Source organism: Mustela nivalis (assembly GCF_964662115.1).
Source record: "Mustela nivalis genome assembly, chromosome: 20".
Taxonomy (NCBI): domain Eukaryota; kingdom Metazoa; phylum Chordata; class Mammalia; order Carnivora; family Mustelidae; genus Mustela; species Mustela nivalis.
The window spans coordinates 20541515-20554332 of NC_139039.1; the positions used below are offsets into that span (position 1 = coordinate 20541515).

A 12818-nucleotide genomic window follows, 5' to 3' on the forward strand; every position below is an offset into this window, starting at 1 on the left:
CTAATTCCAAAAAGAATCATTATGGGGGGATCCTAATTGAAATTGCATTAAACTTATCAATTAATTTTGGGAAAAATAACATACTCTTAAGATTAATTCTTCCACTCTGAGTAGATCTATATCTGTCTAGTTCTCTCACAGCCTGTTTATTTGCTTCAAAATCATTATGTATCATTATGTTTTCTTACGAGTCCTGTTAACGATTGTGAATAATTTTTTTTAATTTTCAAATTTCCATTTTCAGATACTTTATAGTTAGTCTGGATAACATGCTCTGATACTGGCAATTGTATAATCTAATATTACTTATTAATTAGGCTGGGCTTAGCTAAATGGTTCTCCTGCTGAGCTCAGCTGTGATCAGACAATGACGACATCAGCGAGGTGTCTCTACCTTAGGATGCTGGCTTATAAAAATGTCTTATTAATTATAGACTTTTGGTGTGTCCTTTTGCCTGTTTGTTTTAAACTAGCTGTATCTGGAGATGCAAATGTATCATCAGAAAAACAAACCTTCTCTCTTCTTTTACAATGCTTATTTGAATTTTTAATTTCTGCCACACTGAATTCACTGATAGCTCCAAGATAACCTTAAGGAATAATGGTGTTAGAGCCCATCCCCTTCTGCACGCTGATTTTGGCTACATGCTTCTAGTGTTACATTATCCAAAATAATACCTGTTGTTGATACAATAAATAATAAAATCCTATACCATGGTCTCTATTTCTCAAGCAAACAATTATGGCTAATTTTCAGGCTGAAAATTCTTAAGTTTGTTCTTCAAATTTTAAGAGAAGCAAATACACATTTCCAAAAAGAGACTTGAGAAAAATCCCAATATATGAGCCCCAAATTCAGTCATTACTTCTAGGACATTTTCTGTATTCCTAAAAAAATCCTACCTTGATTCATATGCCATCCCATAGGCCATACCAACCCTGCAGTGGCTTCCTTCTGACCTGGCAGGCCACATTTTCAGTACAGCCCCAGTGTATGACCCCTGCCACATAAGCTAAGACTACCAGAAAACACCTGCCCTTTTTAACTAAGGTAGATAAAGGGGAGTTAATTTTAAAAAGAGGATGCATTCCACTCTTCTAATATCCCTGCCTTTTTAAATAATTCAGGCAAGAACTCAGTTAACCAAAATGAGAAAGTAGTCCTTGTTCTTCTAATTTTCCTAGAAGTTCAAGAACTCCATAATTAGCAACTGCTATGTGAGAAGACAGAGGGTAGTTCTTACTTCACCCATCACCTCCTCCTTGATGTCCTCGGACACCATCATTCTCTCCTCCTCCCACCTTCCAGTAATCTCCATCCAAACCCTAAGAGATCCTGGCTATTTGTTCTAAGCATTCCTGGCCCAAGATAAAAATCTCTAGACTAGAGGCACCTGAGTGGCTCAGTCGTTAAGCATCTACCTTCAGCTCAGGTCATGATTCCAGGATCCTGGGATAGAGCCCCACATCTGGCTCCCTGCTCTGTGGGAAGCCTGCTTCTCCCTCTCCCACTCCCCCTGCTTATGTTCCCCCTCTCACCGTGTCTCTCTCTGTCAAATAAATAAATAAAATCTTTAAGAAAAAAAAAAAATCTCCAGGCTATCCAACTCACCCTCTGTGCTTGACTTTTTTTTTTTTTAAGTCTTATTTAATTATTTTAGAAAAGGGAGGGAGGGCCACTGGGAGAGGGAGAAGAGTCTTCAGCAGACTCCGCACTAAGTGCAGAGCCCAGGCTCATGGCCCTGAGATCACCACCTGAGCTGAAACCAAGTCAGACACTTAACCAGCTGAGCTGTCCAGGTGCCCCTCACCCTCCATGCTTTAAAGGGCTTACCACGTGGTTAACTGCAAAAAAAAAAAAAAAAAAAAAAAAAAAGCCATGGCTTCCCTTCCTTGTACTCGTGCCTGTTGGTAGTGCTCACCCACGCTGCTTGAGCTCTCTTTAGTGATTTGCCTTGGAAATAGAGAATTAGCAAATGTGATCAAAAGGAAGGTTCAGGAAGCCTGGACACAGGGGTTCCCTCTGGTGTCCCGAGCCACCGTCGCACCGAGCCCACGTGAGTCCGCTGGGGGTAGAGTCCAGTCACCTCTGACACCCCAGCTCATAGCCATGTGCATCCCAGATGCAGGGGGACCTAGTGACTGCAGTCACTTGTGTGAGCCCAGCCGATTCCAGCAGAAAAACCAGTCAACTAAGCCAGCCTAACTTGCCGACACACAGAATCATAAAATAAAGACATGGCTATTGCTTTAAGCTTCTACGTTTTGGTGTGGTTTTTGCACAGTGATATCTAGCTAATAAGCAGCTTGTTATTCCAGCTGGCAGATGGGGCCCTAGAGCCAGCAGGGAGAAGACCTCTATACCATCTCTTACAAAATAGGACAGAGATGCTCCGAAGGATATGGGCACAGATTTGGAAGCAGGATAGAAGGATGTTGCCTGCATCTCTCTGCCACCACAGTGCACGTTTTGCCAGTGGGGTGGTTGGTTAGGGTTCCTAGAGACTGCTGTATATTATTAGGCAGAGGAGGGAGAATTAGCATGGGCACTGCCTATGGCAAAGAACAGAGCAAGGCACAGTGGGAAAAGGAAATAAATGCAAAAAGTAGTGCTCAGACAGAGGCATTGAAAGACCCAGAAGGCATACTGGGAAAGAAGGTGTGAGGAAACATTGTAGACAAATCTCTAAGGCCAGTATTTGTCTACATTTTCTCTTTCAGTATCAGTCTCCAAGTGAATAAATTTACTTACAATGCTAAAAGATTTATACCTTTGAATTCTTAGGTGCTTCCGAAGGGGAATGGGTAAACATTATTTTTTCAGGAAGCTTGTACAGTCTCAGATGATATAGACTTGTACTTACTAGAACAAACTCTAACACTATATATATTTTTTTTAACCTGAAGACCCTGCTTGCTCAGCACTTCAACGATGTCAAGGCCAATATTTCTACTGTTCACTTGGCAATGCCTCATGGTCATGGTATTGTGGCCACAGCTTCAGCCATTACTTCTACCATCGCTTCTTCATTCAAAGCTGAGAGAAGGGAAACAGGTTTTCTAAGTGAGTACATTTAGTAAATTGAGGTGATTTGGGAAACATTTAAAGGAAAGCAAAAGCTTTCCCAGACCTTGCACTCTCCAACTTTCTTTTATGTTTATTGGCCAAAATTAGGTCATATTGCCAGCCCTAGCTACAAAGAAAGCTGGGAAAGTGGAGAACCTGAAGGTCATGATTCTCAGAGCCCCATCAGAAAAAAGCAGTGCCCAGTGTGGAAAGTTGCAAGATGTATTTGATCCAATATGTCTATCATATAACATCATAAACTCGTACACATATTATATGCATATTTATCTAAAGGTTGGATGTCTCAAAAAATCAAGAGCTATATGATGACTAACTGGTCTATTTTCTTCCAGAATTAAAGTAAGAATAGCTCTGTGAAATATATACATGGCCCTCTTGATGGGGCCTGGGCAAACTTTCTTTAAGAACTCTATAGTAAATATTTTAGGATTTACAGCCACACTGTGTATCACAACCACTCAGCTCTGTTGTTACACTATGAAAGCATGTCTTTTCACAAATGGTTGTTGAATTATCTGAAATTCCCTTTTAGCATCAATGGAAATCAGCTCATTTATTCTCTTTAGATCCATTAATATGATGAATTCTATATTAGATTTCCTATATTTCAAACATCTTTAGATTTCCTGGCATAAAGTCCACATATTCATGTTATATTTTTGTGCACAGTTGAATTATGTTTGCTAACAATCTAACTGAGATTTTTGTATCAACCACAAATGAAGTAGGTCTGTGTTCCTTTTACGTGCAATCTTTATTAGTTTTAGGAGTGATTTTTAACATGACAGAAAGGGACTAAGCATAAGGTTCTTTTCTTCTTTTTGCTTGATGGGATGATATCTTCTATGAGCTAAATGGGAGAGATACATGCCTTTTTCCCTTGGTTACCAATGAGGCATTATGCCAACAATAAAATCATCTACAGTTTTGCAGGCCAGAACAACCTGTCTCTCTCGGGTCCCAGATGGGCCACAAGAAGTCGTGCTGGTAAGAAGCATTTTGTGTGTGTCTCTCATAAAACAGATGTAATATGATGTCAAAGGCTAGAATGAATTTATACACATTTCCATTTTAATGTGAAAATATATCCAACATCTCAAGCTCAGTTTTCAGTACCCAGTGTTTGAGATTGGCCTTGGCCTTCAGATATGCTGTGATCATTGGATCAGGTGCCTTTCTTGGAATAATGGGGGAAGAGGAAAGAGATATTCCCAGGTGTTAATGTAACAGAGAATAAAATCAAGATATTAGGATTGAGGAATTAGAGCCATGTTGCAAATGCACCTAAAGTAGCTTCTTTTTCTTAAATTATTATGTCCACTCAATTGTAACTGCTTTTTCATGGGCATATGATTGTACACCAGTGGGCTCACTTAGTATACTTTGATCATGCATGTTTTCATCTTAAATAACTTAAAAATATTAACTTTATATAATTTACACATAAAATTTGTTCCTTTGCTCATGTTGAGCTTTTTGCATGACATTCCTAATTTAAAGGCTAAGTTTATAGTAATTGACTCATTGTATTTTTTACCACAAAGACAAAATACAACATTATTGTTTGTGTATAGCTCATTTTCAGTTGTGCTTAAAGATAATCACTGTCTGTAGGACCATCTAATAATAATCATCAATATTCAATAAGTGTTTATTGGAAAGTTTTTGATGTGATTATAAAATCAATGAGGTGCTTCAATCAAACAAATATAAGAACAGAGATATAGATAGAGATAGATTTATACAGAGGCCTCCTGCCCTCTAGGATGGAGTTACGTTACCGGCCAAAATATACATAGCAAGGATATCCCAGGGCCAGCAAGTTTTCATCAAAAGAACTTCCAAATCTGGGGCACCTGGGTGTCTCAGTCAGTTAAGCATCTGCCTTTGGTTCAGGTCATGATCCCAGGGTTCTGGAATGGAGCCCCCTGTCTGACTCCCTGTTCAATGGGGCGTCTGCTTCTCCCTCTCTCTCTGCCCACAACCAGCGCCTGCTTTCTCTGGTTTGTGCACACTCTTTCTCTATGAAATAAATAAAATCCTTAAAAAAATTTTTTTAATAAAATAAAACAAAAAAATTAAAAAATAAAATAAAATAAAACAAATATAAAAATTAAAAAAAAATACTTTTGTTTAAGAGAGCTGACACAAAAGAGTATCTTAAAGGCTACAAAACCTCTGGCTTAGCCAGGGGAAGAATATGGAACCTGGCTTATGCTATTGCCACAGACTATCAGTTAATGTTACTTTTTGTGTTAGAAAACAAAGGGGTGGGGGGACCTGGTTTATTTCATGAAAATGAACTACAGTTATTTTTAAACAAGTTTTAGGAAGATTTTCTAGGCAGTTTACTCCTAACATCAAGGGAAGTTTTAAACAGAGCATTGTATATTTTATATATATATATATATATATACACAGAGAGAGAGAGAACTGATCTCTCATTAAGATAAAAGACATTTTTTTTTTTTTTTTCCAGGAGATGGTGAGTTTTATTGTCTTGTCTGGATAGAGGTTTGATTTGCTCTCGAATGTTCCAGGGTGGAGAGACTAGGAGAAAGCACAGGATGCAGAGGTCTATTCGGTGTAATCGTCTCCCTCGTTCTCATCTTCGCCATCAACAGAGAGAGCAGCATACTTGCTTGCAGAACTGAACTTGGAAGCTGGATTTTCTTCAGGTTTCTTTGGCTCAGGTGCAGATCGGGAGTCTTGATCCTTTTTGCCATCTTTCCTATCTGACTCCTTCCAGTGGTCCTTGTTCCCTCCGTCTCCTGGGCCACGGCTGGAGTTCCCACTTTGGCCTTTTGGGACACTCACCCCATCTACTTTGTTTTCATCTGCTCTCCTTGCTGGACCTTCCTCAGGTGGTTGAGCTGGAACTACTTTCCCCCCACCACTGGTAGGGGATGGCTGCTCTGTGTCTGAGCTCTGCGATCGAGCAGGAGGGTTGGAACTTCGCTTCACCCAAGCATTCTCCTTTGGCGGAGGAGGGGCTGGCATTACCTTCAGAGGCTGTTCAGATTTGGGAGGCTTGGAAGTTGGAGAGTGACAGTCTTCCTCTTTACTGGGTGCTTCATTTTCTAGAGACTTTTCACTCTCTCTCCTTCGTGCATTTCTGCCAGATGTGGCCGAGGTCCCAGTCTGTGATGACTCACTTCCTGTCCTGGACCGTTCTCGTTCCTGAGTCTCTTCACTTCGCCAGCTTGGGTGTCTCTCCCGGGGCCGACGGTCTAGTTTTGGCTCATCCAGCTGGCGCTGCAGCTTCTCCTGCTCCTTCTGCAGCCGCTCTTCTACTTCTCGCTCTCTAGCAGCTGTGTCAACAGGCTTTGCCCCTCCAAAGATAGAGGCCGCTCGACTGGACTGGGAGGTGCTAGCAGAGGAATCATCTTCCTTAGGTGTACTCCGAGGCTTTAGATTCAGTTTGGGTCTTTGAGGGGGACCTCTATCATCACGCCTATAGTCATCCCGAGAGTAATCATCTCTGGAGCTCCATGACCGATCGTCTCGTCTGTCGTATCTGTCTTCATAGCGGTCCCCGCCTCCTCTGTAGTCGTCATCCCTACGGTACCCACTACCAAATGCTCTTCTGCCACTGCCTATCCTGGAATCGTAGCCTCTGTCGTAGTCTCTGCTGTCTCGGTCATCATAGCGATCCCGGCCCCCGTATCGATCCATATCTCGGCGTGGGCCATCACGATACCCATCCCGATACCCATCGCGGTATCGATCTGAATCATAACGATCTCGATACTTGTCTCCAAAGCTATCATCACCTCTCCTCGGCGGGTAGTCATCGAAGCTGTCTGTGGCAGGACGCGCCCTCCAGTCTGTATCCGTTTTGTCAGAATCCCGATTTCTATCTCGGCCAAAAGAACGATCATCCCTGTCTTTATCCTGTGCTTGATCAGCAACGTCCACTCGAATTCTCCTGTTACCTAGAGACTCTTCGTTGAGGCTCAGGGCACTGAGCAAAGAATCCAGGTCCTCAAACTCAGCGTAACCAAAACCTTTCAACCTCTCTGGATTGCTGGGTTCACGAGGTAAACGCACTGCACTGATATTTAATCCTCTAAAGAATTCCTTAATGGATTCTTTTGTCACATCATAGGGCAGGTTCCCTAGAAAAGCAGTATAGGGTGGCGATTTCGGAAGACGGCTCCGGTCGATATTGGGTTCCCGAGCAGCCCGTGGAGCAGTGGGCAGGATAGAACGGTCAATTGGAGGTGCCCTATACACGTCGTCATCATTACTGTGCCAAGTGGTTGAAACATCTCCTTCCAGGTCATCTGTTTCATCAGCCCAGCTGACTGGTTTGGGGACATAGGTGCTTCCTCCCCCAGTCCCTCCATCCTCAGCCAGAAAGTCTGTTAGGGAGATAGTTTTCCCCTTCTTATTCTTCTTTTTTTGCTGAGGCCGCCATGTTGGGAGAGGGGATAAAAGACATTTTTAAAGCAATGAAAACCATGCTGCTCTAGGTTAGCAGCTCCTTTCCTCCCTTAATTCTAAGGGTACTTGACTCCACCCCAGAAACCCAAATTAGTGGGCACACCTTAAGCCTCATTGTCTCCCAGAAGGGTTTTGCAGACAGAAGTTGTCCCAGTCCTTCCAAACTCTTTGCCTGCATCCTTTCACTTTAATTAGACTTTAAATTTCTTGACCTTTCTATTTTTATCCTATTGTTTCTCTTTTATCTTCACTTTCTTCCCAAATCATATGACCCACGTCCTCAACTATATACCCTTCTCGGGGTCCTGATTTTCCTGGTTTTCTGCTCACTTCATAAAACTTGGCTCAGAGAAACATTCCAACCCAAGCAATCCATTCCGATGCCTGCTACTGCCTTCAACCTTGGCATCCTCCACGCTTCTTTTCTGGGAATGAGCCCCACTCTCTAGCGCCTTCTCCGCTTGGCTCTTTCTAATGAGGAAGAACTGAAAACCCTGTACCACTTGTTTTTGTTTGTTTGTTTGTTTGTTTGGACTCCTGATTTTAATATTCAATTTTTCTTTTCTATTTAAAGCAGTCTTCATTGGCTGGGAAGGCTGGCCTCCCAAAACCAGGGTCCATTAGGGCTGGTGGATGTTGGAAGGGGTAGGGGCGGGGGCAGGGATGGGGGCATGGAGACCCTGCTCTGTTGGCAGTCTTGGGTGGAGAAGATGAATTGCTCTTCACAGAGCCTGGGGTGTGGTGGGAGGGAGATGAGGCAGGAGATCAATCCCATTGGCCTTCTGGGCATTCCACTGCTCTTTCTGCACAGCTGAAAAATGATGCAATCACCAGATCCAGATCTGGCAACACTGGAGCCCACTGGGCAGCGTCAGTCAGGCTTTCCCAACTGCCTGTCATTCCCAGATTTCCCTCCTCTGCCCCCTTTACAAAGTGGCTGTTCCAAAACCTGTCTCCGCCTCTCAGGCACCCTATCCTTATCATCACCTCCATTTTCCTCCCCTTACCATGAAATTACTCCCATCCACAACAATCTTCTCTCCTCCTCTCTGCTGGGAATGGAAGCAGCAATCTAGTTCCTGCTCCTGTGTTCTGGCTCCCAGCCTCTCCCCGCCTCTTCAGAGAATTCATCCCTTCAGTTATACTTCATGATTCAATCATATTTCATTTCATTGCTCAACTCCTTCTTTACGTTCTTTATTTTGCTTCTGTAAACCTACACTTTTAGAGTTTTCTTCTCATGTCCTGGGTAATTCCTTTTCAATCTGATTTCTGATGACTCTTCTGATGACTCCACAGGTGCTAAAGTATGTGTGTGCATGTGTGTGCGTGTGTGTGTGTGTGTGTGTTAGAATTCTGCATCTTGCCATCAAGGATCCTGTCCCTGTCATTCTAGCTGAGCGCTGCATTCCTCCGCTATGTTCATAGTTGACATTGACATGATATATTGACTTTCTTATTTCTATGTCTTCAAATTTCTCCTGAATTTTAGATCAATATATTCAATATTTACTGAATATTTGTCAATTTATTGACAGCTCAGTTGCCAACACTGAGATCAGTTTTCCATTCACCCCCCAAATTTCTGTTACCTCTGTGGATCCTTCTTGTAGAAGGATACCAGCATCCACCCCATGCCCAAGCCAGAAACCCTGGGGTTATCTTTGATGTCTCCCTTCTTCTATCACTGTATTTAATTAATCACCATAGCCTACTGATGTCTTCTAGAAATGTCTTTATTTTGTCCATTTTTTATTATACCCACTGCTCTTCTTCGGCATAGATCCTCATCTTTTTTCATCTATAGTCCAAGAATTTTCCAACTGGTCTCCTGCCTTCAGCCATGCCTCCTATTAATCTGATAATTTCTAAAATTTAAATTGCTCAGTGATTCTCCACTGCCCTTGGAAAAACATGCCAGTTTCCTAGGATGTAAGGAATTCTCTAAGCAATCTGTCGTTACCAGATGTGCCATCTTTATGTCTGTCTTTCTTTGCCTTCAGGCTGTTGATGTGCTACTTCCTCTGCCTGACAGAAACTAAAACAAAGAGGCCTAATTGTCTGCCTTCATTTAGGATTTCATTCCGATGTCACCTCTTCTAGGAAAATTTTTCTGATCTCTCTAAAGTTAAGCTGCACGTCCCTTCTATTACACCTCGTGCTACCATGATATCTAAAATGGGGAACATTGCCTTCATATGCTATATGCAATTTCTCCTAATTCCCACATGCCAAAATATCCTTCAGATATCTCTGCCTCAGTTTCCCCTTCCTCTAGTCAAAGAAGGTGAGATGTCTTTCCTCCTTTAGTTTAAAGCTAATTCTTCACTCTACACTGAGGATTCCATCCTCTCATGCTTCTTGCCACTCAGATCCACCAATGTTCCTTTCCCTCATAAATTCACACCAAGTGAAAAATGCTAGAACTTGAACTCTAATGGCTCCTTCTCTCAAGCATGTGCTTTGTAAAGTCTCTTCCTTCTTTAAACCCTCCCCTTTTACCTTGCTCATAAATTATACCTCTTTCTCCCTCCTGTCTTGCAAGAATAGGTAATATTCTCTGCATCATTTCCTCACCTGATTTTACTCCTCAAGCCACTGTTGAACTTCGTATGTTTGTTTTCCAGTTTCACCAGAGACTTCCTAGTGGCCAAATGCTTTGTACCTCATTCATCCCTTTCCTGTTCAGTCTGTCTACTGTATTTGACACTTGGTCAGTCTTGCATTCTTAATAATCTTTCCTCCTTCAGAATCTATAACACCCTAACATCTTGATTTCCGCCCCCCTGCATTTCACCTTACTCTTTTACGGCTTCATTTTCAGGCTTCTCTTCTGACTGACCTTTAAGAGACAGCGTCCCCGAGTGTACAACTATTGGCCTGGCCCTCTTCTTGGTCCCTTCTCTCTCCCAGTGTGATCTCATTCAAGCCACTTCCTCCTTGTGGCTTTCTTGAATTTCAAAATATATATCCATATTCCTTCTCGAAGTCATAGACTTCTGGATGACATACAACATCCGTTCAACTTCCGTTCTACTGAATTCATTATTATCCCTTGTCACCTACAACCGACTTTCCTAAATTTTCTGTATTAGTGAGTTTGACATGCTTAGACATAGAAAGAAAGGAAAACAGGGGCGCCTGGGTGGCTCAGTGGGTTAAAGCCTCTGCCTTCGGCTCAGGTCATGATCTCAGGGTCCTGGGATCGAGCCCCGCATCGGGCTCTCTGCTCAGCGGGGAGCCTGCTTCCCCCTCTCTCTCTCTGCCTCTCTGCCTACTTGTGGTCTCTCTCTGTCAAATAAATAAATAAAATCTTAGAAAGAAAGAAAGAAAGAAAGAAAGAAAGAAAGAAAGAAAGAAAGAAAGAAAGAAAGGATAAAACCTGACCTTGATTTGGGCTTGTGCTTCTCTTTCTTGATCCCTTCACTTTCCTCCCAAATCAAATCTACTTTTCCAGCTTTCTCAGTATTCCTCAAATGTCGCTCTGCGTTCTCATTGCCACCACTTTGTCCAGGCCCTCTTGATTTTTGAGAAATATGGCAGTATCGGACTACCTCACTCTTGCTTCCAACTTCCCTACTTCAAAGCAACCCTTCACTCTTCTGTGGTTGCAGGTTTTCTAGACCATCAGTGGAATGAGGTCCTATTCTTTCAGTGCACTACAACGTGTTAAGGACAAAAGCCAGCATTCAAGGCCATTTATGATCTAGTCTGACTAGACACATCTCAGAATTCACATCCCTCCACACTTCCCCATTCCTTACTCTTCATCATAGTTCCCTGCCTCCCCCAAAATTCAGTGTCACACCACACCAAACTTCTTATTGGCCCCTGAAGAGATCATGTTGTTCTTTGTTCACATATTTTGCTTAGGCAGGTTCCTCTGGTTGGTCCGCTCTTCCACCTTTTTAAAAAATCTATCATTGTAGAGATTCAGCTCAGTATTTCCCTTTCCCAAGTCACTTCACTGACTGCACCTGTGTTTGGTGACATCCCATGTTCCTTTATCATAGTCCGTGCACATTTCTGACATAAAGTTTATAAAAACTTTTGTTGTGATTTCCTGTCCCCCAATAAACTAGGAATTTCTTCAAACCAGAGGCTTTGCTTTTCAACTCAGTATTCACATCACATGCAATGTTAGGCACAGAATAGGTACTCATAAATGCTTATTGAATGAAAGCACACTTGTTCAAACCAGCAAATTTATTTAACTATCCATGCTGTGTAGGAACAAAGATACTAATGTTGTATTTGAGTCATTTCCCCTTTTCTATGGAGAAATCCAAGAATAATGTAAGCAAAGTGCCACTAGTGTATTTGCTACATTTATATTTTCACTAATCTAGCATAGGCCATTTGGAGTTTAAAATGTATCCATGCTATGATCAACAGGGGATGTAGGGAGAACAGGCCTAAAAGCAAGGAACATAAAAACTGTAGTATTATCTTAACCCTATTTCTTTCTCATTCCTTATGGACATATTGATTCCCTCATTATTTATTCATTATTGAGCACTCACTGTGTGCCAGACATGCTGGCAAAAACCGGGGTCACCACGATGAGTAAGATTGGCCTCTGACATAAAGAAACTCATAGTAGTGGAAACTGATTGCCCTTGCAAACTAAGTATTTTTTTTAAACTATGAATTAATAGTGACATAACCTCTTTTTTATGAAAGTACAGGGAAGGGAAGGGTCAATGATATGAGCAAGACCAAGCAGGAATTAATTGTTCAGGATGTTTCCATGTGGGAAATGTACTTGAATACCAGAATGAGGTTGCCTGAAACGTCACTCCATTTACTGACCCCAAACCACATCCCCACATGCTCCTCCTTACTGTTACAGACCCGTAAACATCTCTGAACCACACCTCATCTTGAATTCACTCTTCTAATCATGTTTACATACTTGCAATTTTGTTAATTTTGTGTTTCTTAATTAGATTTTAAAACATCTTAAATACAGGATCATATTTTCATAATCCTGATATTAAATTATGTCCCTGTGGGTGCTTAAGACTTATTAATGCATTGGCTTAATGTTCCTAGCACCATTAAATTGGAGGAATCAATTTCTGTGTTTGATAATTTTCACTTTTTTATTAATTTGTGAAATGGTAAATTACAGTGTTTCACATATTCTCTAATTCATTTTCCCCTTTTTGATACACAATTACTCACTATAAATTATTAAGCTCTTCCTTCATAATTTCAGTCACTTAAGATTACAGTATATAAATAGTATCACCAAACATAGCTTCCTAATTTGTTTCACATG

At 41.6% G+C, this 12818-nt stretch overlaps 1 protein-coding gene and 1 pseudogene across 2 annotated transcripts in view; one reads left to right on the forward strand and one right to left on the reverse strand.

Moving 5' to 3' along the window:
- LOC309855380 (uncharacterized protein) overlaps positions 1-12818 on the forward strand; it is a 96820-nt gene that overhangs the window by 68915 nt on the left and 15087 nt on the right. Inside the window, exons 6-7 of the mRNA XM_082715631.1 lie at positions 2908-3064; positions 4014-4075. Of these exons, the coding sequence (XP_082571757.1) occupies positions 2908-3064; positions 4014-4075 (219 nt within the window). The remainder of the gene's footprint in view (positions 1-2907; positions 3065-4013; positions 4076-12818) is intronic.
- On the reverse strand, positions 5579-7508 carry LOC309855377 (eukaryotic translation initiation factor 4B pseudogene; annotated as a pseudogene). Its single transcript has one exon. The product of its transcript is annotated as a eukaryotic translation initiation factor 4B pseudogene (transcript).